Here is a 27,291-nt window from a genome sequence, read left to right as displayed (position 1 = left end):
TCGGAGAAAAGACATGATGATAACAATTGGAGAAATTGAAAAACAGTTGGATACAATTGAAGCTACTTAGATCGATATTTATATAAATATACTACCATTTCTATTATAAGTTAAAGTTTCTAGAAACAATGATATAACACAATATAATTGTTTTGGTATGTATTCTAAATCTAAATGTTGTTTTGATCGGAGAAAAGACATGATGATATTGTGTTTAATTCTTTTAAGAGAAATCATGTTTAATTCTTTAAACTTATCCTACTGATGTAGGATAAGTTTGAATGCTGTGCCTGAGACAAAAAAAAATATTTTACTTGAAATAATAGTAATATTAGTATAATAATAACTCTAGCAAATAGAAAGATCAGTACTTGTTATTTTGATTTTGAAATTATTTATGAAATAAAATTATAAAACTTTTGACTGAAAATGTTATATTTTAATTTGACAAAGGAAAATTATTATATATAAACCAAAATCTCATATAAAAAACTTCGTGATTTCTCATTTTTGAAAAATCCTTTAATTCTTTTGTTTTGGTACACACAAAATTTGCATACTTAATGGTAAGTCAAAAGAAAAAACTTTTGTTTTGCTACACACCTCAATAATCTTTAGAAAGACATCTCTAAAATGTGAAAAAGCACAAACTAAATTAAGTTTTGTCTAACATAAGAGGAATACAAATTTAAAATGTGAAAAAACACAAACTGAACCAATGCATTTTACGCCTGCTTATGCATTGGAGATAGACATAACAAATGCATTTCACACTTGCTTTTATGCATTGGAGATAGACATTTTTCCCAAAATCTTTTGCATCCATCCAACCTTATGGTCGGATTTCACAGAATTGTTCTCATCCTCACTACCTTCCGATGAGATCTCCACTTTATGCTTCTCCAATTCCAAACGAAGTTCCATTAATTGGGTAGTTAGTTGATTGATGAATTTATCTTTCTCACGAATTTCATCTCGAGCTCGAATCAATGCTTCTTTTGGCCATCCATCCACCACTCCTTCATCGAACCAGTCAAAATAGTTGCAGTGATCAGTCCTACCCTTCTAATGACACAAATAATACAAATGTATCAAGAAGCCATCAGAGTCTCGGATTGTAAAAGCAATCGACTCTACCAATACCTTATACAACGGACAACCGAAGAACCTTCTTCCCGGATTGTTATCGGTCCACGATGTGACAATCTTTGCAGGCAAACCACATCTACACAAATTCATCTATCAAAAACAAAATAAGATCAAATAAGATCAGGCAGTCCTCTCTTCTTCATCAAACATTATGATTGAAATGGTTTGTTTAGTAAAATTTACATCATCTTCTCTTTCTTCCAAATCATTGTTTCTCTCTTTCACATAACAGTTCAATACTCATTCATTTTTATACTCTACAATGGTTTGCTTAATAAAATTTAACTCCATTACCTACTATTTTATTCAACAAATACCTCCACATCAGTTTGATGGAACATATCAGCACATCACATAAGTTTTAGATATTTTTATATATTAGATATACTTTTTGTAATGTAATATGTGTATTTAGAGAAAACAAATTTAATGTCATCCATTAGTGGAAGAGGTTAGCGGTGCAGTAGTTGAATTGAGAAACAAAAATTATGATTATGACACATCAAATCAATAATGATACGACTTGTTACTACTTGAATCGTGCGGCTCGATGAAGAATTTTATCTATGCATTCATGAGTTCTATTAGACTATGTAAAATGGTTTCAACACACAAAAGACTCCACATCATCTTCTCTTTCTTTAACATCATTTTCTCTCTCTTCAATTTAATAATTCAACATCTATTCATTTTTATACTCTTGTTTTATAAAATTTAACATACAACACCCTCCATATTATCTTCTCTTTCTTCCACATCATTTTCTCTCTCTCTCTTTCACTCAATAATTTAACACTCTTTCATTTTTTATACTCTACAATGGTTTGTTTAATAAAATTTAACATCTTTGCCTACTATTTTATTTTTATATTTTTATTTTGTTATATGTTTTTGTATTTGTGATTACATATTAATATTAATCATTGGTTAAACTTAAATTATAATATTTATGGGGTAAATAAAAGATTACAGAAATTAATATGTTCTGGTTTGGGTCACATGAACTCTATACCACCGCATGGGGAACCAGACAGCTTCTGAAAGAGCAGAAAAGTTACATTCATTGTGAATTGGACATGTCAAAATATTTCCATTTAATTATTTTTTTAATAAAATAGATTGTTTAATAATTTTTTATTATTATGGTTTGTTTATCCATTTATTTATTCATCCATCCATTTATTTTTATACTCTATAATTGTTTGTTTAATAAAATTCAGCACACAACACCCTTCACAAGCTTCTTTTTCTTCCACATCATTTTCTCTCTCTTACACATAATAATTCAACACACATTCATTATTATACTCTACAATAGTTTGTTTAATAAAATTTAACACGCTTACCTACTATTTTATTTTCATATTTTTATTTTGTTATATGTTTTTGTTTTTTTCACATCGTCTTCTCTTTTTTTCACATCATTTTCTCTCTCTTTCATAAAACTCTTCATCGAATCGCACAAACTACTACACTGCTAAAGAAATATATGAAAACAACTTAAAAGCGTTGGAAAAAAAACCTTTAAAAGCTCAGAGCTGATGTGATTCCCTTGTAGAATAGATAGCGAGAAACTGGGTGCGAGGAATCGAGATGGAGACGTGAACAGGGCCAAGCGATCTAGATGAGGAGCGTCTATGCTTGAAAAAACAGTGAAAAAGAGTGAGATGCTAAGGAGTGAACAGTCCAAGAAAATATGGTTTTGTATTCTTTGTATTTTACTGTTATAGAGTATAAAATTTAACACGTTTACCTACTATTTTATTTTCATATTTTTGTTTTGTTATATGTTTTTGTTTTTTCACATCATTTTCTTTCTCTTCAACTTAAAAATTTAACATTCATCCATTTATTTTTATACTCTATAATTGTTTCGTATTCCTTCTATTTCCAGCGTTACAATGATAAGTATTTTCAGTATTACAATTCTAGTATTTCATAGTATTACCAGTGTTACAATGCCTGATTAATACTATTCAATAATCCTGATAAACTCTCAAGCTATCGATGAATAAAACAAAGGGGAAGATAAGAAAAAATTGGATGACGAATGTTGCGAAACAAATAGAAACTTCCAAAATAAGAAAAAGACATTGGATGACGAATGTTGCGAAATAAATAGAAACTTCCAAAATAAGAAAAAGAAGTTGACGACATTGACATTTTAAGTTTTTAACTCTAGAAGAGTGACAACAACCTAAAGGATTACATCGAATGATCATCATCAGATAACTCTCGCCTACAGTCAAACCCGTCATACATGACTGCATGTAGTATATCAGTATTTTTTCGCAAAATTCCATCAACATCAGCGAGAAATTCCCAATCTGTAGAGGAAGAAGCATTGGAAACAAAATTCATTCAGAAACTTCTTATAAACCCCAGTCTCTAACACCTTCAAGAGCGTTAAAGCATCTGCACGAAGCCTAGTCTTGCAATAATCCTTCGAGTCATGAGCATTTGCTTCTGCTTTTGCTTTGCCATGGCCACAGTTATTATGTAAGGCATAATGAAATGTATATTGCAACATGTGGACACAATTTATCATGGCTTTTAGCTCCTCTCTCTTTTTTCTCTGCCAAAATAAAAAATGTCAACAAAAATATTGTTTACATAAGAAAGGGTTAGCCCATATATATAAACTTACAGTGTGATGGACAAACTTCTTAGCTTCTTTAAGTTTATCATTGAAATGATGTATATGGCTTGAAAAAGATGACTTTAAAGTTTCAACATCCTCAAGCTCTGGTGTGCAAAGGTTTAATCCTATAAATCAGACGCATAGTCAACTATGTATGAAAACTATGTGTAATGAGTTCGATACTAGTACCTTATCTGTTGGAGAGGCTTGGTATTCTTCACCCTCTTTATCATTAGAAGATAAATCTCTTTTCTTATCATTCTCTCCTTTTTCTATGTTCTGCAAAGGTTTAATCCTATAAATCAGACGCATAGTCAACTATGTTTGAAAACTATGTGTAATGAGTTCGATACTAGTACCTTATCTGTTGGAGAGGCTTGGTCTTCTTCACCCTCTTTATCATTAGAAGAAAGATCTCTTTCCTTATCATTCTCTCCTTTTTCGGTGTTTGGGTGTGCATCCTTATCAACATCCATCACATGTGCCTGCATATGTTTAATATTATAAATCATACGCATAGTCAACTATGTAAGTAAACTATGTACATGATGTGGAGAGTAGTACCTTTTCGGTGGCAGTGGACTTACTTTTAGCAAGCTCAGCTTTAAGATCTTCGATCTGTTTCAAAAACCTAAGTTCCACCTGTTGCAAGGCCTCCATTGCCTGCTTGTGGTAAGAACCTGTGTGTGGTAGATTATTAGTAATGCTAAAAACTAATAGTATAAACTGCAGATATAAATGACTATGTGTACCCGCTATTTCTTCAGCAACTACATGCGTTTCATCAGTAGTTCCCGTACCAGAAGCAGTGGCACTCTTCCGTTTAGCCTGTCGAACAGAAGGAGGTACATCATTGAAATGCTTGCCTCCTGACCAGCATCGGATTGTGAAAGCGGGGCCATTGACAATGCGTTCCAGCAGATTATTCACCTTTGTATCAACTACTTCATCATCAAACTTAAAATCATCCTAACTCCCTTCCACTACAGGCAGTGTCACGGTCACAGAGGACTGACATAAACAAAAATAGTTGTTTGATATAGTATATATATTTCTTATCTATACAGACAACTATATCTATCATATATATGGTGTTCAAAGCCGGATTACCTTCCCTTTGCTGTCCATGTCGTGGATTTTAGACATTTTTATGGTTAATGGCTTCAGACTGGTGTTATCATCAACCTCAACCTCCTCGCCCGAGGTGGTTGCATATGTGGAACCTTTCTTCTTCTTCTTTGCTCCGGGCGTATAAGTGGCACGAGTTTTGATATGTGGAATGTATTTCAGCATTGCTAGTTGCATTCCATGAAGGAACCCCTGTATAGCAAGCGTCTTCTGGCACAAACCCTCAGCCCCTCTTGTTTTAATACTTTTCATGGCCAGTGAGAATGCCTCTCTTCCCCACGGATAATTGAGGAATTTCTCGACATCACGAACGAGTTCAACATGGACTTCAGAAATCTTTCTGTCTAGATTCCTATATATAATTGCATACGCAAACAATAAAAACCAACTACATAGTGACTATGTGATTGAGTAATATAGAAACTATATAAATGAGTTATATAGGATGCTACGTGTGACCTGGGACACAGAAGAGCATCGACAAGGAGCAAGCAACAAAGCTGCAGTTTTTTCCGAGGGTCTTTGAAATTCTTCGAATTCAGCTTCTTTCCTACCATTCATCATCTATCTCCCCTAAATCATTTCCGATCAAGTCGTCCCAATAAATACTCTCATGCTCGTCAAAATTCTCCACATCCGTAAGTTTCTGAGGAATCTCAGGAAGTCTGGAACAATTTAGGCCCGTAGCAGCCGAGAACTCCTGAATTGAGAATCTGATAGGCGCTCCACCGAATTGCATCCAGATTTCGTGCTTCTTCTCCGTCACTAACTGGCGCGATAGCATAAAATGAGCGAACTGGACCGAAAAAGCTACGTCACCACCGTGCTCAAGCAGATACCAGAACTGAGAATTCCAAAGCTGTGACCATTCTTTCTTGTGCTTCTCCAACGCTTTCTTCACCGTGCCCAGATATTTCAAGACGAAATAGAAGTTTAGTTTCTTCCTTTGGTCGGGTTCACCACCCTTACAGAACATCCTCTGAGGTAGAGGGAGATTCGACATGGTTATGATATAAAGGGCTGATAGATCCTGGATAGGCCTATCAAGGAAATAACAGAAAGGGAAGAGAAGCAGAAGAATTAAAAGATGAGAAACAGAAGAAATGGAGATGAGAAGAGAAGATAATAGAGGAAGAAGGAGAAGACGAAGGAAGAAGAAGAACTTTAATTTTGATTAATTGTTAAATGATTCCTTTCTACAATGAAGTCTCGGTTACATATATATAAATGCTAAAGGGCCTAATACGTATCTAAAGATAATAATATCATAAGCCCAACTAGGCCCATTTCCTTGATCTCGGATCGTATCAAGGGCCTGTTCTTTGTGCTATCGCTGCGACTGCGATTAGCCGATTAGTAACCCAGGAAAAGGACAGAAGAAAATCTGGAATGGGGAAAGGATTATATTCGGCGAACAAAACTAATTCTCACGACGGTAATCGGTAATCCTAAGACGATGGGGGATTATATTTGGCGAAGTAAACTAATTCTCACGACGGAAATCGGTAATCCTAAGACGACGGTAATCGGTAATCCTCTTCTGTAAATGACCATTCAGTTCTAAAAGAGTAATTTAATTAGCGCACCTTCAGTTCTAAAAGCTTTTTTTATTACTTTTAAAATTTATATTAATTAAATGAATAAGTGAATAAACAAACAATATGAATTACAATAAATTATATTACTTAGATGAATAACAGTGAATAAACAAACAATATGAATTACTGGTATCCTTGTCTATTTCTTTTTTTGATAGTATGTTTAATAGGTTTTTTTTAGTATTTTTTTTTATGATTCTATAGATTTTGTACTCGCATATAATACAAACAACCATATATGCATATACACTAAAACCTCTATAAATTAATAATCTCTATAAATTAATAAATTTTTCCGATCCTGAGTCGGGCCGGTTTAAAAAATGATAGAATTCAATAAATTAATAAGATAATAGTTTTTTTGAAATTTCTATGTAAATATACGGTCCCAATAAAATTATAAATTAATAATTATAAATCTTATGTATACATATTTATATCTATTATCTTGTATTCAAAATTTTATAGACTTCTATAATTTTTTTTTTGTCAACAGCTTAATATTATAGGAACTTAGCCAAGCCAAGCTTGAGGAACATTGTTTACAAATACTACATGATTTATAGACTTCTATAAGTTAGAATCGCTTTTAAAGGATAGAATTCCTGGAAGTAGAATTACTTCAAATAAAATAGGCAAAGTAATAAATAAAATACTTTGAAAAATGGAATATTAATAATATACATAAAGGAAAAACAATAAAGATTAAAAATTTAATTAAATTTAAAAATTACACACTGAAATTTTTATCTTTATAAATTATAAAATTATTAATTTATCTCTATAAATTAATAATTTATTAATTTATCTCTATAAATTGATAATTTGTTAATTTATCATTATAAATTAATATTTATTAATTTATAATGATTAATTAATACCTCTCTAAAAATTAATAAAATTTCTCAGTCCCACCCAGCCGGAATTGAACCTAAGACAAAGAAGGTGGATGGAGTTAGTCGCGGATTACATATAGACATTGCCTATCATCCGGGAAAGGCTAATCAAGATTGGGTCCAAAGTACTTGGCCTAAGAGCATCAAGTTCACTCCACAAAGATTGAAACTTCCCGAGATATTGCTTGAACTCTAAATCCTCTTGATTGAGGTCATTGATGGCTTTCTTCAACTCAAACACACGTGTAAGGTTAGAGACATTACCATACACCCTCTTGAGAGTATCCCAAAGTTGCATAGCACTCTCACAATACGAATATGCTTCAAGGATGGATGGCTACAATGAGTTGAATAGAAACCCAAGCACTAATTTGTCTTCTTGGAACCACTTGGCTTCTGCTTCAATGGTAGCTTGATCCTTCTTTCCCTTTGCATCCTCTTGAAACTCCCTTTCTTCCAAGATGTGAGCCCAAAGACCCCTTCCACAAATCGAAGCTTTAGTTGTTCTTGACTAAAGAGTATAGTTGCTTCCCTCAAGAGTGACACTAATCACCGTTGTTTTAGGCATGTGTTTGTGTGAACAGTATCCTCCATGGATAGATCTTGAAGAGAGCTCAAAGAAGAGAATTTGGGTGTTCAAAAAATGTGGTTTATTCATTAGATACTTATAAACAACACTATAACACCCACATTTTTACCGTTTTATTATCACCCATCACATCGCCGTATATCAAGAGGGGGTTCTCAACAGTTATGCATTGCTTTTAAATGGTTAATTAATTAAGTATTTAATTAAAATTTTTAAAACAAAAACAGTACATTTTTTGCGCCATGATAAGCTTATAAAAATGCAATTGAACAGTGAAACTTTCATGATTTATTTTGATTATGTTTACAAAATACTATAAAATTTTCATGATATATATATATATATATATATTTATATATATATATATATATATATTTTTTTTTTATTTATAAACGACATAACAATAGAAACTTCCTCCGCCACAGCCGAATCGGCTCTTGTCTTCAACTACTCTGATTCTAAATATTGATCAAGATTATCTAATGGCAAGACTTCAGAATATGGCTGCCAGACTTCAGAAATTATGCAGCCAGACTTCAGGAGTATTGACTATATCACAGTGTAGTTGAGGCGTGTAGTCGACTACATCACAGTGTAGTTGAGACATATAGTCGACTATATCACAGGACTATATCACGGAGCCTTTTTCAATCTAAATTATTATTAATAATTTGATCTAAAAATAATAATTTAGTTGGATTTTTCGTCTATAAACGTCACAAAGTACTTGTTTCTATCTCTGGACATGCATGGAGAAGTCCAAACATCTGAATGTACTATGGTTTTAATGCATTCCCTGTTGAAGTGAACATATTATCTTAAAAATCAAAACACCAAAGTTTAATTTTAATGAATGTTTTGTTTTGGGTCGAGTTAATGAATGTTTATATATATTTGTAGATGACTTTATTTATTGGATATGGTGGAAGCTAGTCGAGCTTTTTTCAAAAGATGATTTTTTATTTTACGTGTGTTTTAGTTAAAAATAAGGGTGGGCAAAATATCCGAAACCGAACAACCGATCCGAACCCGACTCAAAATTACCCGAACCGTACCGAACCAGATTTTCTAAAATACCCGAATGGGTTCTAAACATCTAAAACCGAAAAACCGAATCCGAACCGAACCGAAAACCAAACGGGTATTCGAATTATCCGAAACATAAATTAACCTTAAGATATTTAGATATAAGGTTGGATATGGTGGAAACTAGTCGAAACTCTTGGTTCCACCGTAACCCTTTTTCAAAAGAAAAAAACAGCGCTGTAGAAGTATTTAGGAAGATGACATATTTGAGTTATTTCTGAATTGCATCAAATCAAAGCTTATTGTTGCATAAAACACAAAAGGCCAAAAAAACACATGCAACTGTTTTGTTAGATATCGGCAGCGTCGGCAGGCCCCTATCAATATGGTATGCCCCATATATTTGATAGTGATTTTTTTGTTTGGTTCCTCGATAAGCTAGTTTCTTATAATTAATTCGAATGAGTTTTAGTTGTAGTTCATTGACTTCATGTCTTTTGAAGGGTCCCAACTTATAAAAATAATGTTAAACTATATGCAAAAGAAACAAAACAAATAATGCTACATCCATTCCTTTAAGATATGTTTTCAATGTTTTCACATACAATATTAAAAAGACATTTAATGTATCCTAAATGAATCATTTTTACGATTACAAACTTTCAATAATTTTAGACTAATAAAAATTCAATAAAATCAATTATTTTAAAAATTTCTAATTTTTATTATCAACTAATATAGTTTTTATAGAAAACATTAAAAAACTAAGTTTGTAAATGATTTTTTTTTTAAAAACATGGGAGTATTAAAGAAAAACCAACAGACTTAAAAACACTATCTTAGAGCATGTACATTGGTGTATCTTAACATCGTAGCTTAGGGAAATTAGGTTTAAAAAAAAAGGATTAATTGGGATTAATACAAGACGCGTAGCTTAAATAACAGACAGAAGGAGAGAGGTTTGGGTGTCGATTGCGTTTCCTCTATCTCCTTCTCTTTTATTCTCCCGTGTTCTCTCCTCCTCTTCGGCGATATGGCGATTTTTCTCCTCTTCGGTGGATCTCCTCAACGAAACGGTGTGTGTGCGGGTGGGTCCTATTGACGCAGGAAGACGGTGTCCTCTCTATCTGTTGCTCTCGTCAGGATAGGAAAACTGCGAGATCTCTCTGTCGTGGTGGCTGTCGGAAACGAAGGAAAACGATTAATGTTGCTTCGCCGGCGAATCGGAAGGTAAAGAAGCATGATGCATGTCTTTGATTGTGTTCCTTGATCGTTTATCTTAAGAAGTAGAATCATGTTTGAATATTTCAATTAAGCTTGTCTTTCATTGCGTTTCTTGATCGATAATAAGAACCATGATGCATGTCTTTGATTGTGTTCCTTCAACGTTAATCTGAAGAAGTAGAATCAAGTTTCAATATTTCAATTATGCTTGTCTTTCATTGTGTTTCGTCATCGGTAATTAAGAAGTTGAATCCTTTGATTTGTGTTGATTTTTTTCTGTGTTTTTGTCTTGAGATGTCTGAGGAGAATGAGATGGATAGAAGAAGAAGAAGCATGATCCAGGTTCGTCGGATAAAACCCCCGAGATTCTTCGTACAGGTAAAACCTTTACTCTGTTGAATTGGATAAAACCTTTACTCTGTTGAATTGGATAAAGCATAGCATTGTTTATATTTCTGGTGGTTTGTGATTAATGTTGCGTTTGTTGTTGGTGATTATCCTTGTTTGAAATGAATTGAATCGTGGGTTAGTGTTTGGTTAGGTAGAAATGAGATTATGGTTGTCTTGGGTAATAAATACATGCTTATGGTTAGATAGATATGAAAAGTCTTGTGTGATGAATGGGTTGGATAAACGTCTTCTCGGTTTGGTTGGGTGTGATCAATGCGATTCTAGCTTCCGTTTTCTCTATAAAAAGCTGTCTTCTCCTCTTTCTTGAATGCATAGAAATCTTTCCTTCTCTTCTTTCTTCTCTTCCCACTTTCTCATCTCTGTTATTTTCTTTCTCTCTTCCTTTAGGTTGCTTCCGAAATGGATTCTTATCCATCTTCACAGATCTCTAAATTTGTTGAGCTATTAAATAGTCAAGAAAGCATCTTCTTTGGCAACAATGACAACAGTGTCTCACTGTCTTCATCACAATCTCCGTATCTAGGCAATCTTGGAACCGAAGATGGTGGAGAGACTGGTACAGAGCATAGAGAACGGCGGAAGTGGACGCCTAAGGATGACATTGTGCTCATTAGCTCATGGCTTAACACAAGTAAAAATCCAGTGGTGAGCAATGAACAACGGTCAGACGCTTTCTGGACAAGAATAGCGGCTTACTTTGTGGCAAGTCGTCAGGATAGTGGCTACGAACAGAGAGAAGCTAGGCATTGCAAGCAACGTTGGCACATGATCAATGATCTCGTGTGCAAGTTCTGTGGAGCCAACGAAGCTGCAAGCAGGGAGAAGACGAGCGGGCAAAATGAGAATGATGTGCTGAAACAAGCACATCAAATATTCTACACCAACCATAAGAAGAAATTCCTCCTTGAACATGATTGGAAAGAGCTGAGGTTGGACCAGATGTGGTGTGAGCAAGCGTCTGCTAAAACCGAAGGAAGCTTCAAAAAAAGAAAGTGTGAGGATGGTGCTAATTCTTCAAGCTCTCAAGCAACTGAAATGAAGCGTCCACCGGGTGTTAAAGCCGCCAAGGCCAGTGGCAAGAAGACAGTGGCTGAGGAGAATGCGATGAAGGAGTCTCACACCATGTGGTCAATAAAACAACATGATCTCGCCATGAAAGACCGCTTGTCTAAGATGAGGCTACTGGAAAGTCTGATAGCCAAAAAATATCCCCTTGCCGAGTACGAAGAAGCCTTCAAGAAGAAGCTGGATGATGAGTTGTTGTTGTCTTAAGTTCCTTTGATCTGTGTTCTTGAAGTTTCATCTTTTGTTCTCTTTTTATTAGTATCTTGTTCTGTCTGAAGTTCCTCTTGTTATGTTTGAGATGAAAATGCATGGTGTTAATGTACTTTAAATGTTCGTGGTTATGGTATTATGTTCATGGTACAATGTGCTTGTTTAAGACTTTAAGTAAAATGTTTTTCTTGGTTAATCTTGTTATGTTTGATCTGTTATGTTTGATCTGTTTTCTCATGGTTAAATGTTCTTCTTCATCTTTCAGGTCACAGCTGAGAGTTGACGTTGTGAGGCCATGTGAGATGAGACCATGTGAGATGAGAGCATAGGAGACAGAGGTCACAGGTGAGAGTTGTTGGTGTTTGTTGTTTGTTGTCGTTGTGGTCACAGGTGAGAGTTGTTGTAAAGAGTTCATGGGTGGTCACGAGAGTTTGTAAAGTACACTGAGTTGTTGTCTTTATTGTTTTGTATTCTTGTTTCATGGTTTTGATGTCTTTAGAGGTCACAAGAGTGTGTAAAGAACACTTATAAATTGGTTTGCATTCTCACCATTCTCATTCAATACGAGTTCACTATAATCTCATGTTCTTCTCTCCATTTTCATTCTCACCATTCTCATTCAAAACGAATTCTATCTTGTAACCAACAATCTCATCTTTCGTAAGAAAAAATCAATCTTGTAACCCAACCTTCCATCTCTTCTTTCCCGGATTGAATCTTGTAACCCAACCTTCCATCTCTTGTTACCCAACCCAACCCAATCTTGTAACCCAACCTTCCATCTCTTGTTACCCAAGTTTTCCATCTTATCAAAAAATTTCCATCGCTTCTTTCACAAAAAAAAAATTATATATTATCATCTCATGGCATCTTCTTCTCAAAACACTTTTGAAGAGTCAATTGATGAAGCTTTCGATCAATATTTTGATCAACATTTTGATCAAACATTTCAGAATCTGTTAAATGCTCAAGGTGATCAAGAAGATGAAAGAAGGACAAGAAAAAAACGAGTTTTTATAGAACGAAACCGTGAAGAAGGACATCTCCGGTTATGGAACGACTATTTCAGTGACACTCCCACATATCCTGAAAATCTATTCAGACGACGATTTAGAATGAACAAACCATTGTTCATGCGTATTGTTGATCGCCTCTCCAATGAAGTTCAATTCTTTCGTCAAAAAGCAAGACGTTACCGGAAGACTTGGTCTCTCTGCACTTCAAAAGTGTACAGCAGCTATTTGTGTGTTGGCATATGGTTCTGCGCTTGATGCGGTCGACGAATACCTCCGGCTCGGTGCAACCACTGCTCGGTTATGTGTGGAAAATTTTGTGGAAGCAATAATAAATTTGTTCGGCGATGAGTACCTAAGAAGACCAACACCGGCTGATCTTCAACGTCTACTTCATATTGGAGAGCTTTGTGGATTTCCCGGAATGATAGGAAGCATCGATTGTATGCATTGGGAGTGGAAGAATTGTCCCACCGCTTGGAAAGGCCAATATTCTCGTGGTTCGGGAAAACCCACCATCGTTTTAGAGGCGGTTGCTTCATATGATCTCTGGATATGGCATGCGTTTTTTTGGACCTCCAGGTACCTTAAATGATATTAGTGTTCTTGATCGCTCACCTGTTTTTGATGACATAATAAATGATCGAGCCCCGCAAGTGAATTTCTCGGTCAACGGAAGAGAGTACCATTTGGCTTACTATCTCACCGATGGTATTTATTCAAAATGGGCAACTTTTATCCAATCTATTCCAATTTCCCAAGGGCCGAAAGCAGTTTTATTTGCGCAACGTCAAAAAGCTGTCCGAAAAGATGTCGAGCGTGCTTTCGGAGTTTTGCAAGCTCGATTTGCCATTGTCAAAAATCCCGCCATTTCTTGGGATAAAGTCAAGATTGGAAAGATTATGAGAGCATGTATCATACTCCATAATATGATAGTAAAAGACGAAAGAGATGAATACACTCAATATGATATCTCAGATTTCCAACAAGGAGAAGGGAGCGGAAGTTCACATGTCGATCCCATCTATTATACAGATATCCCAAATAATATCGCCAATCAGATGGGTGTTCGAACAAGAATTCGTGATAGACAAGCGCATCAACAACTGAAAGACAATTTGGTTGAACATATATGGCGTAAATTTAGATGTGATCAAGACAACAACTGAGCTTCGATGCCTCTTTGAAATTATTATCGTTTATTTTACTACTATTTGTTTTTATGTTTTCATGTTTCTATTTTAAAATCTATGTTTAAAATGTTATGTTTGACTTTGTTTTATTTAATAAATAAATTTAATCTTTGTTTAAAATTTTATGTTTAAAAAAAGTTTAATCTTTTTTTATTGTTAAGAACCTTAATTAAGAAACCACCATAATTAAGTGTCTCTTAACAAAGTCCCTTATCTTAATTTTAATAGTTAAAAAATCATTAAGAGACATTTGGTTTTACCAATGAACATGCTCTTAGTCATTTATGTCATTATCATTGTATCACTATTTGAATTGCATTTGGTTTTACAAAAGGTATTTAGGAAATTAAAATATGCAACCTATTGTTTTTTTGTATAAACGTATATTCAGATAACTTTCAAACTAAAACTGAATTACCACTCATAGATTAAACTAGTCTGTCTGAATCTGTCACAAACCTATCATTATCATGTGGAGTAAGAGTCGTAAATTACTTGAAAAAGTAGGTTGTTTGATAAAAAAAAAACTGAAAAAGTAGGTTGAACTGATGGAAAAATCATTGAGAAAACAACCTTTTCGGTAAAATTTTGATTAGAGAAATATATGACATAAATTAAAAAGATTACTAATACTGATTACAATCTTTTAATTTTTTTTGGGGTCAAATTGGAGGATATAGTTTACGTGATGATAAAAAAACCACGCAAAATCACATAGGCTGATATATGTAGGCCTTATGGAAGACATAGTAATAGTTGATAAATAATAGAGAATTTGGTTCCCATATACACCATCTTTCATCTATTTAGGAAAATAACTATATGTATTGTTCATTAATATTTATATATCGTATTGCCATATCGATCCCTAAGCCTATTACCTGTTTTGTATCTGACAACTTGATACATATAGAGATTTGATGTCTCCTGCATGCCTAGATTAAAGATAAACAATATTACAAATAACTATATTTTCGAAAATATATTCCATCGAAGCAAAGAATTTGCGTGTCTGAATTATTGTAACTGTTCTCCTCACCAATCGACCGGATTAATTGCAGCTTTTAGAAACATATTTCTAAGTTTCCGAATTCTCAATTAACCGGACAATATTCAGTTTCCTCCACTCAAATCATCATGGTTCGAGTTTGCCTGGTCGACTCACCTGTTTCTTCCGAGTCAGACGATATGGTCGAGATGATCGAAGTTCCTGACCGCATGTTTGCCGATGGTGAAGAACCAGTTGGCGTACGAGTTCTTGCTTATCATCGTTCAAGTGGAATCCGGTCAATCCTAAGAGTTTTGTCCGACAAGGAAATCCATTTCATCAAAAATTCTACCTTTGGGAAATTTATCGATCTCGCGGATAAACCTGCACTCTCCGGGAGGTTTGCTAGATATATTCTTTCAAGACAACTAAAGGTAAACAAGAAGTACCAAGTTTGGTTTCGTTTTGCCGGAAATCCGATAAGATTTTCTTTAAGAGAATTTGCTATTGTCACTGGCTTACCATGTAGGAAATTCCCAAAAAAATCACGGAAAAACAAGAAAGAGCGAATGGCAGAAACTCCATATTAGCCTACTCTGTTTGGTGGTACTGACGTTGTTACTGTTTTGTCGGTGATTAGGATGTTACGAAAGAAAACAGTCGTCGACAAAGAGATTAGGATTAAGTATGCTCTTCTTGCTCTGGTTTCTTCTGTTTTGATGCCTACAAATTTGAAGTCTAAGATTCCAAAAGAGTATGTAGAGATGATAAAAGATTTGAACCAATTCTTATCGTTTCCTTGGGGACGACTTGCGTTTGATATGCTAATGACTAGCATCAAAGAAAGAGATGAGGTAACGCTTTGTCAGAACACCTTTGCCCTTAAAGGTTTTGTACACGCTATGCAATTAGTAATGGTGGAGGCGGTGCCGGCTCTAACCGAGGTTGTGCAAGAAGCTGGTTCTTCTTCTTCCGAGTCAGACTCAGATAGGGAAGACGGTGATCTTCATGAAAAGCGTAATAAGCGACTGAAACTGAGTCCAGGACATGCTAGAGATGTTGATCATAAATGCGAGGTACAATAAAAACTATCCGGATAATTCTTTATATATATATCAGTTTATACAATTTTAAGAAATGTGTTTTGAAACGTTGATGTTAATAATGGACTTAGGTACCTGTGAAATGTATCATCGGAGATGATTCTATCCATCCTGTGGATAATGAATATGAGGATTACTCCGACGAGAAAACCGACCAAAAGATTGAAAATGTTTTGCGTTTACACTCTGAAAAACATGATTTCAACAATTCGATGTTCAAGGGAGGTTTAACCATGGCTGGGTGGTAAGAGAAAGGGTAAGAAGAAAGATAAAAAGACTGGTAAGAAATCAGCGTCTCCTGAAACTATCTCGGACTCGAAGGTTGCTACGCTTCTGTATGACAAAATGAAACCTGAAATTTCACGATTTCATGAAACAACAAAGAATCTAGATGCAACTGTCAAGGCTGCTACTGAGGAATTCGCCTCCATGGAGTCTCTAGTTGGAACGCTTGTAGAGAGTAAGATCAAATCGATGATAGAGTCAGTCATGGTTCCAATGATAGAACAGGAACTGTTTCAGATGAAAGGAGATATCATCCAAAGTATTGAAACCATGATTACGAATCAACATCAGGATCCCATTATCAATTCAAAGTCACAACCATCATCGGTGCAGGACCATTACAACTCTGATCCGACGTCTAACGATACCGAAAATGTAAGTTCTCTAAAACCATCCAAAAAATAATTTCATAGCAAATGATTAATGCTCATGCATTGTGTTAGAGATATATATATTTCAGCAGTAATAGTCGACGTTACAACATTTGGTACCCAAATAAATACAAACATTGGCATTGTTTCCAAATTTTTGATTCATATCCCTAAAATGTTTGATATAGTAGTTAATAACGTAGTTATCCGGGTATACACAGCTTATTTTTATTAATGCCATTATTTCCCTACTAAATATCTTGTAATATATAGGTTCAACCAACTGAGAACACATATGTTGAGGATGAACCATCACATATTCCAGAGGGTGATATAAATGTAAGCAAACCTTTTTGCATGAATGATACAATCCACTCTTTAAATTTACTATATATTTAATCGTATGAGTATTCATATGTTCAAAATTTGAGACCAATTTCTATATTAATGCAATATGTTTGAGTAACAGGATTCTCCAACCAGAGGTTTGTCCCCACATATATCTGGATTAACTCCATCTCCCAATGTCACATCTTTGGAAAATCAAATGGAACATCCTCCACCATCAAAAACAGTAAAGTTTCTTGCCCCAGTTAATGATAATAGCCGTTTCATAAAGGTTATGGTAATATAGCTTTGGATATTAATATAGTGCCTATTTTCCAGGTAGCTCCCCAATGTCTCCGAACCGAAAGGTTAGAGGTAAAATATCTGAATTCTCTATTGTTAAACTTAACTTTATCCTAGAACGAATAGTATTTCTTCACATTAAAACTTTTATTATTTAGATGTCACTGAGAGATCCGTTCTCATTTATTGAGAATCCATCATTCGCGCTTGGTTTGTCTCAGGAAGAAAAACAGGATCACACTGACGGTAGATCCTCCCAAGAGCCAGAAAGTGTCGAAGAAGACAGTCATGATAAGCTCCCACAACGTAGAAAGAGTTTGCGGCTACGAAATTTTCTGAATTCAACTTTGCCTCAGTCGACTTCGGTCGAACAGGTACAAAATATGAAATCCATAGTACTATTAAACGTTGTTAGTTTGGTGGATAAATTATAACACTAGGACTTATCGTTTTAGATTTCTGAGATGGAATTGTTCCCTGTTATTGAGATTCCGTCGTTCTCCCTTAGTTTGTCCCATGAAGATAATAATGATGACCTGGTGAACGGGTTGGCTGCTGAACAAGTCGCAGTAGAAAAGGATAATCCTTTTGATTTACAAGAATGCAGGAGAGGCAAAAGACAAAAAACAGTTACCCATGGCCTCGTTGATGTTTTCCAGTATAGTCCAGATATATTAAATAGAGCAAGGGAATCCCAATTGGCTGTGTATGGCAAAGCTGATTCTTGGGAATATACTCAAAAGTATACCAAACTGGCCCAGAAGCTGAAATCACATTTGTAAGTTATTCGATTATTTTATGTCTATCCTGATATATTAAGAAGATCTATTTTTCGTCTATTAATCTATTAATATCTATACTAGTGTTATTCATCTTGGAGGGTGTCAAGTTTCAAACAAAGACATTATTGACATTGTCGAAAGGGCCAAGCCATACTCTTCAAAGGTAGTAGGATCTTCTTTGTTATCGTTTAAAATTACTCCACCTATTAATATATTTCAATATAGGTGATGGATGTACTCATGAAGCATCTTAGCTTGTCATATGCTAATCAGTCTCTTAGTGAAGAGAGCAAGAAGTCGGTATTTTTGGATTCCAATTTCGTTGCCTCTTTGTCTAGGAACTACTCCAAATTGTCCAAAATACAGGCTAAGGAAACACATGTGTTCACAAAGGGTCTGGTAGAAGTGTTTGGAGAGATGGTGGACCATTGTTCTGATCACTATGTTTTCTATGTCCCTTTTAATCTGGATAAAAAACACATGGTCGGTTTGTGTGTGGATGCTTCCTCTTGGATCATTACAGTTTTTGATTGCAACACCTCGCTAAGGAGCGAAGCTTCGATGAGTTCAGAACTTAAACCAATTTCAGAGATATTTCCTTACCTGATGAAACAAGCTGGGTGGCGAATTTCAAACTCTCAACTGGTGCCAATGGTCGTTGAAACAGCAAAAATCATTCCGCAGAACATCATATCAGCAGATTCTTCGTTGACGTCGGTTTTGCTTATGCAGACATATGCTCTCTCTGGGATTGAAGCATGTCGTTGTATCACACCCCATATCTTAGCTTCTGAGGCGCAAAGGGTTGCTGTTCTGCTCTATGAGTACCACATGAAACTCTAGTTTGCTGTTTATGCATTGAATTTGTAGAATTTTAACATTAGACTCTGTTGTCCAAGCAAAGATTTTAGACGAATGTGATGTTTGAAAGCTGACTATTTTGTTTTCCTATCGTAAGGATTTAAGATTGTATGCCGTATATGCATCAGTCTAATATAATTAATTAATCGTGTTCCGCCTATGCAAATTATAGGTATGAAAAGTGAAACAATTTACGAATGAAACACATTGAGTTTTTTCTGTTGATTAAGCTGGATATTATCGCTGGTTCCGGTATTATGATTGTTATCCGGATATTTAATCGAAATCAAAATAGGATAATTGGAGCAAACTAAGGGGTCATGTATAATGATAACGGACATCTTCGTTGATATGATTGATGTTTATTTGGATATAATTTCTCTTTAATTTAACCAATTGTTAACTTATTTCTTCTTACAAAAGTCAATTTTGGTGGTTTCATGTATGGTGAAAATCAAACAACAAATTTCCCCTTTATTTTGCTGTTGTACTGATTTGTGTACTAGAAGAATTGTTATCGCCATAAGTGTCAATAATTGACAATTATTTGGCTTAAATTTGAGTGATTGGAATTTACACAATATGATACGATCTATGTTAATGAGAATAGGTATTTTGCACCTTGTATAATAAACCACGAAATCCATCTACTGAATCGATTATCAGATAATAGAGTGGTGACCATTCTCTATATATTTCTCGAGCAATATAACTAGATTTGGGACATTTTTAAACATAAAGGTAATAGAGTATTGTATTTTAAATCCCAAAGTAAGATGTAGTGGTTTGATATCTTGGCAAAAACCACATTCACCGACAATTGTAACTAGTTCGAAACGGTTATATTACATATGAAAAGATAAGTTTGGGACATACATACACGACACAAAACAGGAAAACAAACATAGCAAACGGAACAGAGGAAACCTTAGATAAAGATCTCACAGCCTTTCATTATTCAGAAATTAAAACGGAACATTAGACAATACGATTTAAGAAAACAACTTCGACTGATGTTATTTTTTACTGCTTCTGCCCACAAACGTGGCCATCGATTGCTTTACTCTCCAGGAAGTCTCTAGGGAGTGACGGAGATGATCCAGATGCTTCTAAAATAATAATAATTAATTAATAATCTAGATTAATCATTCTACAAAACTGTATGATTATTTTTAACTAACCTTCTTTGGTTAATTGGCTTGATGATACACTTGGTTCAGCAGCGTTTTCTTGTTGGTTTTGCCTAGCGTTTATAATTTCCAGATGGGCACTGTAGATTGAAACCATCTCATGTTCGGTAAATATCTCTTCAAGAACATCCTTGGAGGCGACGAGTTCGCGATCATTGTAACCTACAAAAACATTGTACGCATTAAATTATTTTTTTAAACTAAACCCTAGGAAATTTTTTAAAAATTTGGTTACTAACCATTGAACACAAATGTTGCACCGCCGACGGTAAACGTGGTCTTGTTAAGAAACTGGAAATGGGCAACATCTTCGTATCCAGATGAAATGCAAAGTTTGAGATCTGTGAACCATGAGCGAAGATGCATCATAGCTTCTACCTCGGAGGTTGTACTCACAGTAATCGGTGGCCTCCGAGTCCCATCTGGTTCATGCATCCATTCTGGGGGGGTGGTAAGCCATCGCCAAGGGTGTTTCAGGCTTTAGTTTATAAAGATCTCGGATAATAGTTTCCAACTTCTCGAAACTCTCCTTTGGTTTGACCAACACCGTATACCCGAGATCGCTCGGCTTTCTCTGGAAAATCCAATAACCTTCGTCGTTACGCTGCCATGCTCCGTGATATAAGCTTACACGCAGAGGTGTTGACATCTTAAAAGAGAGATTTTAGTTGGTGAGGTGTGTGAGGAAATATTTTTGTGTTATCCTGGATATATAGGCAAGGAAAGTAAACAAGTATGCAGATAAGATCAAAATTTTCCATATGTGCAAATATAATAAACATCTTAGCTGGCTACTCTAGTATAGATATCATGATGAGATTTGAATTTTAACCCATATGACAAAACTATTCCATCACATGCAAACGAAACAAAAGCATATGTTATTAGTCATACACACGCCTGACTTGGAAAGACCTCTATTGAGTAGTCTAATTATATGATCTACGTTTTGTCATATTGTCATATTAGGTTAGACATTAAAGAACCTTTAATCACGTTTAGTTCCAAATACAAATTATTATTTCCTACACTATAGTTAATTTATTATTAACGGGTGTCATCACCAATTGAAGTCCCTATAATTGTTTTATATATGTATGGTTAGATAGATATCCTCGGATCATATACTAAATGTTGCAATTATCTGATAATGTTGACAGCATACACGAACAAAATTGCATAAAATCTAAGAGAGGTTTTAGTTAGGATATACGAAATATGAATTCCAAACGTATTAGACGTATGGAGGCCCAAACAACCCACAAAACCATGCATAATATGTTACTATGCATAACCGGATATATATAACATTCACTCGTTATGGATATATGAATTGCAAGCCTATAAAGAAAGGGATTTCATTAATTTATTTAACAACCGGTGTTCCATCACAACTTCAGCTCTCACGCCATATAAGTAATCACATATTAGATATTAAACAGATAGTAGTTGTTTGTTTTAACAAACTTGATTCTTTATCCATCCTCTTTCCGTACAACTCCATCACCGGGAATATCCCTTTCTTAGTAGTAAGATATCTTAACTGATAGGAGTTTTGCACGTAGCACGATTGTGACCACAACCTTTGCAACGACTACATACAGTTCGTCTTCGTGGTGTCTTCATCTATTGAACAATACAAAATAAATAACTAATTCAATGAAAACATATTAACCATAATATCATTAGACATTATAAATAATTATAAAGTACTTACACGAACTTCCCCGCGAAATAGAAAACGTTTCTTGCGTGGACGGCCAGGGGGACGCTTGGTAGATGGAGGAAGCATATCTAATTCGGACAATTGACCACTGAGTTCTATGATATCATCGGTATCAATCACTGGAGCGACACTACCCACATCCGCAGCAAACGTTGCATTCTTCGTGTACTCTTCAGCTACCAATGAATCGACTTTTATCTTGGCTACGATGACTGCTGCTATTGCATGTTGACAAGTAATTTCGAGGAGTTGAAACTCAAAAACAACTACAAAAACGTTTGGAAATGTCGACGTGGAATGAATAACCTTCCTTGTTCCGTACTTCACACTCCAAGTGTTTTATCTTCTTCACTTCAAAACCTGCCGAAGACTCGAAATTAACAGCGAGAATTTCCATTACTTTCGGTGTGAATTTGTCCAAATTTGCTGAGATTGTTGAACCCCTAGCAGAAAACCAAGACATTAGCTTTGCTCTGATAAATTCTACAAGAGCAAATATAGGGTATTCTCTGGCTTCACGAAGCACTGCATTCCATGATTCCGCAACGTTACTCGTCATAATATTGTAACGACGTCCGGGGAAATGGGAACGCGCCCAATGCTCAAATCCAATTCCAATTAGATAATCTACACAAGAGGCATTGACACGTTTTATCTCATTGAAAATCTTGTAGAAGTCAGCCAACCTATATGCCCTTCCAGCCTTTGCAACCAAGAATCCTAGATTCTTATCCTTGTAATAAGTCATGATATGTCTCTTTAAATGAAGAATGCATGCACAGTGTCTCGCTTCAGGATAAACCTGTTACAATTATCCGGATTAACATTAGGTTGCCGGATATAAAGATATTATCCTTAATCATTGACACATTCTGGATATAACAACAATTACGCAATATTGTTAAGCCTTTACTTACCTTGGCCAATCCGTAATAGATGGATGCATGTCTATCAGATACAAACACTATATCGTTTGAATTTTGAACGAATGCTTGTAACTTCTTGAAGAACCACTCCCACGAGTTATCGTTTTCTCCGTCGACGATAGCAATGGCTAGTGGAAACACTTGGTAATTGTCGTCTTGGGCAGAAGTAGTTAGAAGAAACCCAGCATATTTTCCTCTCAAATGGGTTCCATCGACAACTACAACTTTTTTCATGTACTCAAATCCCATAATAGAAGCACCCATAGCTAGAAACAAGTATTTAAACATGTTTCCTATATTGTCCTTGTATTCAGTTTCTATCTCATCTAAGGTTCCAGGGTTTGCTTGTGCTAGTTTACGGAGGTAATCAGGAAGTAGATTGTAAGAGCCTCTTGAGTTTCCTTTGGCATATTCCAAAGCAATTTACCTTGAACGCCAAGCCTTCCAGTAGGATATACGGACATCGTGGTCTCCTTGCATGACTTGACGTATCTCTCCAGGCTTTGGACCACTGGCACTACCATTGAAACGAGCTTTCATTATCTCTCCAACAACATGATGTGTAACTTGAGACTGATAACTGGATCTATCGTCCACAGAGCAGGTGTGTATGGGATCGAGTTTTCTTATCTTGTAGACGTCCGAGTCTTTTAACTTTGTGGCGTATACCCTCCACTGACAGTTGGAGCTAAAACATCTTAAAACCATTCCATTTGGTGCTGATCTGATGTTACGAAACCGGAACTTCTTATTAATTGCATATAATGCCATATGCAATTTAAATTCATTCCGGTTTGTAAATACCATTCCAACATAGAGTTCGTTGTGCTGGTTTGTTGTGACTCCTACATTAATTAGCACGTTCAGATATTAGGGAATTAATATTGCAAAGCTCAGAATGTAAACTAATATATGTTACATTGAGGATTAGATTAAACATACCTGTTGATATTAAACATTAACAAAAATTATTAAACATATCAGTTGACGTTTACACATTACCAAAGATTAAACCCGATCATCCTTTTACAAACCAAAACAAAATAAACATCCCCGACACACGATAAACTTAGTCAAAACCATACCTCCTTCCCCGAAACCATGAGAAAACTTAAAACATAGCAATAGGTAACCTAGAACACACCACTGTCCATGGAGTCCTCTAATGAAGAATCATCAAGATTGATCACCAGATTGTCATCTGCATTAGCCGGATTTGGAATAAGCCCCACGGTTGCTGAGATGGACGGGGAATTATTAGTTGCGGGAATAAGGTCGACGCTTGCGGAGTTCTGAGGCATAGTTTGGCCATCGGAGGTAACGAGACCATCGTCAAGAACGCCTATATCATAAAATAGGTTTTATGATACATCGAAATATTATTTCTTATTTGAATAAATACATATAACAATAATACATACCTTCTGAAACAACTGGATTATCATATATGGGTTGGGTGTTCGAAAGATTGTCTGAAACATTTTCCCAACTAGGAACGACATTGTTTACTTCGTTTAGATCAGGAGTCGAGTCGGTCGACGAGTTGGCATGATCAACGTTGGTAGTGCTATTTTACTGGAACTGCGTAATATTTTGAGAAATGGGAATATCGAGATCCATCTCGTCGGAATGTTCTTCGTCCTTTACATCGTTTTCATTTTCTGATGCAATAACTCCTTCCCAAAAACTAATGCCATCATCAACTAGACGGTAACTTAGCTCGAGAACAACCAAATCTTCATCCACAGCAAATTGGACGGGAATCCCTTCATAGTATTTCATTGGTGAATCTACCAAACAATTTAAAATATGTTATCTATAGCCGGAAAATATAAAGGAAAACCGGAAATAGAAAACATAAATTATATCTTACCGTTAGACACGTTGGTTTGAGGAATGTACTCGGAGTCTAATGCAACATCTGGTGATTTAAATCAATGAAAGATATGGTTAGATCATAGTTATTAAATGTAATCAACATTTATTATAATAATATGTGAGATGACAAACTAATTAACATTTCGACATCTTGCTATAGTTTTGTATATTTATATCTTGAAGTAATAAATTATATTTTATACTAACTGTTTATCTCGTCCGAAATGATGAGTCTGTTTGTTGGGAAAGGAGATTCTTGATTTGACGATGAACCTATATAAGAAACTCCATAATTAGAATGTTTATAGTGATATATAAACATGTATTTTTATTACCTGTGTTAAACACGGTTATAGAGAGTTTGTTTGATCCTAATGGTTCGGTTCCGTCGCTGTCGGAGTCAGTATCATCTATGACAATTATTTCGTTGCCATGAACAAGTTGGTAACATTGTTGATCCTCCAAATCCAGTTTAGCTTTTTCCATTTCGAGGTGAACCCTATGAATAACCATCATCTCTTGGTCATTGAAGTATTCCTCTAGCACCGCTTGGCTTGCAACCACTGCCTCTCCTAAAAAGCCTAAAACAATTGCAAATAATTTAAATATTTTAACAAAATAATTGATAAAATTAAATGTGATATACAAATTAGATTCTCTTATTATTATAACACAACACCAAATTTAGAAGAAACAAAAAGAGAAATATTGCGAAACTACGGTTTACCTTCAAAAGACGGATCCTCGCTTCCGTTTCCGAATTTATAAGAAGAGGACCCAATATTAAAGTCAGATCGGCAAAAGAACTGATAACTCGCAACATCTTCGGCTCCGATTGTTATGCAAAGAGTGAGATCGGCGAACCAAGCTCTCACAGCCATCATAACTTGAACATCAGGTGTTTCGAGTATTGTTATCGGAGGAGTGTTGTTGCCATCGGGAATAAGCATCCACTCGGGAAGCCTATAAGTCATCGAAATTGGTGTTTCGATTGCGAGGTTGTATAGGCTTCAGACAATTCGTTCAAGCGAATCGAAGGTTTCAGACGTTCGCACGATAGCTGGAAAACCAAGATCGTTTGTCTTCCTTTCAAAGCTCCACTCTCCATTTTGATGAAGATTCCAATCCCCATGAATGACCCTCAGAACTTGTCTAGAGTTCATCTGCAGAACAAATTAAAGAGAACATTGGTAAACGATCAAACCCTAAAACAATAACCCATATTAACGACAAATGAATTTTGATCCGTTAAATAAACGACTTCGAATTTTTTTTTAAGGAATCATAGATGTAGTTATATATAGAAAATAATAAAACGATCCATAAATGTTGTCCTACCGACCGTTTGTCGGTGTTTTGTAGCCCTAATAGATTGAAAAGTAAAGACGAACCTTTTCCGTGATGTTTGGTACAAACCGGATAGATCCGATATTGTTCTCGTGTCATCTGTCTCGCCGGATGCTTCTATATATAGCAAAATGTCTTGGTGTGCAAAATATATTTCCGAACTAAATGTATAAATATGCAAAAACTATATGTCTCATCGCCATTAATGTTTAGCCGGCTACGACTTGCAATTGTAGATATCATGATGCCAGACGTAAGCAGACAAGCCGAATCTGTCTCACTCTGCCCCGTAAAATTCCTGTAATTTCTGTCATTTCACGCGCCTCCAATTGCCTATTCTACAGACGCTCAGGAGAAGATCGACATTTCACATGTCTCAGTTGTCCGTTCGCTTAATTTTGAAATGTTTTAGTTAGTTTCCTAATAACTGGATTCTTCGTGTATATTGATCATAATTTCTCTAAATAATATATACTCCAGCATATTTCCAACTAAAAAAAAAATAGGCAGACAAATTAGTAAGTAGCATTGACATTAACTACAAGAAAAAATCCCAAAAGAGAAAAGACATCACCCAATTGAAAATAGCGTATTTTTTATCTTTCTCGGAGAATCTCCAAAAAAAAACTCTATTTTAAAGTTTTCAAAAATCTATATTTGAAGTTTAAAGATGGTCTTCTCCAAAAGTAAAACTTCATCCAAAAGTGAAACTTCAAACTCAACTTCAAAACTATTTATATTTTATAATATGGTAATTATATTTTGTCATAACTAATTTGAATTCATAAAACTTTTGTAAATAACTAGCACATAAATAAACATATTACAACAATATTAATTAATAAAATATTCTATTAAAATATAAAAATTTAAATAAAAATAACTTAATTAATATTAAACTTCAAACAAATTACCATATTATTTCATAAAATGATTTTTGTAATGCATATATGATCTATTAGTGCATTTCGAAATAAAAATGGCTCTCCTCATTTTTACTTTGTAGATTACGAGCTAAAAGTTGTTGAAATCGGGTAATATTGATACTTGTAAATACAAGA

At 35.0% G+C, this 27,291-nt stretch overlaps 3 protein-coding genes across 4 annotated transcripts; 2 read left to right on the top strand and 1 right to left on the bottom strand.

Annotated features, from left to right (window-relative positions):
• Window positions 1-3,229: 3,229 nt before the first annotated feature.
• On the bottom strand, window positions 3,230-5,371 carry LOC106379189. Of its 2 annotated transcripts, none has more exons than XM_048746876.1 (7): window positions 4,901-5,371; window positions 4,543-4,801; window positions 4,355-4,470; window positions 4,150-4,275; window positions 3,980-4,069; window positions 3,797-3,915; window positions 3,230-3,724 (listed from the first exon to the last, which is right to left on the bottom strand). In XM_048746876.1, exons 3-6 carry the CDS (start codon window positions 4,448-4,450, stop codon window positions 3,910-3,912), a joined length of 318 nt encoding a protein of 105 aa, XP_048602833.1. In that variant the 5' UTR covers window positions 4,451-4,470; window positions 4,543-4,801; window positions 4,901-5,371; the 3' UTR covers window positions 3,230-3,724; window positions 3,797-3,909. The 2 variants fall into 2 exon arrangements, with proteins under 2 accessions (XP_048602833.1, XP_022551272.1); XM_022695551.2 differs by having other exon boundaries at window positions 3,797-3,894.
• Window positions 5,372-11,061: 5,690 nt separating this feature from the next.
• LOC125582451 (glutathione S-transferase T3-like) lies at window positions 11,062-11,934 on the top strand. The gene has a single exon (XM_048749171.1). It carries the CDS (start codon window positions 11,062-11,064, stop codon window positions 11,932-11,934), a length of 873 nt encoding a protein of 290 aa, XP_048605128.1.
• Window positions 11,935-15,280: 3,346 nt separating this feature from the next.
• On the top strand, window positions 15,281-19,145 carry LOC106377754. The gene is made up of 11 exons (XM_048749170.1): window positions 15,281-15,531; window positions 15,772-16,207; window positions 16,306-16,404; window positions 16,484-16,894; window positions 17,164-17,229; window positions 17,360-17,515; window positions 17,557-17,592; window positions 17,679-17,894; window positions 17,976-18,298; window positions 18,384-18,465; window positions 18,528-19,145. The coding sequence occupies exons 1-11, from the start codon at window positions 15,281-15,283 to the stop codon at window positions 19,143-19,145; spliced, it is 2,694 nt and encodes an 897-aa protein (XP_048605127.1).
• Window positions 19,146-27,291: the final 8,146 nt, after the last annotated feature.

Source organism: Brassica napus, chromosome C2 (assembly GCF_020379485.1).
Source record: "Brassica napus cultivar Da-Ae chromosome C2, Da-Ae, whole genome shotgun sequence".
NCBI classification, from domain to species: domain Eukaryota; kingdom Viridiplantae; phylum Streptophyta; class Magnoliopsida; order Brassicales; family Brassicaceae; genus Brassica; species Brassica napus.
Note: the sequence above shows the minus strand (reverse complement) of the source record. Positions and strands in the feature narration are given on the sequence as shown.

Excerpts from the sequence above, each read along its gene's own strand:
- LOC106379189 (XM_022695551.2), bottom strand. The coding sequence starts at position 4,450 with ATGGAGGCCTTGCAACAGGTGGAACTTAGGTTTTTGAAACAGATCGAA. Across the intron at positions 4,070-4,149 it reads AAGCCTCTCCAACAGATAAG|AACATAGAAAAAGGAGAGAA; the intron begins GTACTAGTATCG and ends AAACCTTTGCAG. Across the intron at positions 3,895-3,979 it reads AAGCCTCTCCAACAGATAAG|AGCTTGAGGATGTTGAAACT; the intron begins GTACTAGTATCG and ends TTTGCACACCAG.
- LOC125582451 (XM_048749171.1), top strand. The coding sequence starts at position 11,062 with ATGGATTCTTATCCATCTTCACAGATCTCTAAATTTGTTGAGCTATTA.
- LOC106377754 (XM_048749170.1), top strand. The coding sequence starts at position 15,281 with ATGGTTCGAGTTTGCCTGGTCGACTCACCTGTTTCTTCCGAGTCAGAC. Across the intron at positions 16,405-16,483 it reads CCGACCAAAAGATTGAAAAT|AGAAAGGGTAAGAAGAAAGA; the intron begins GTTTTGCGTTTA and ends CTGGGTGGTAAG. Across the intron at positions 17,593-17,678 it reads TCCGAACCGAAAGGTTAGAG|ATGTCACTGAGAGATCCGTT; the intron begins GTAAAATATCTG and ends TTTATTATTTAG.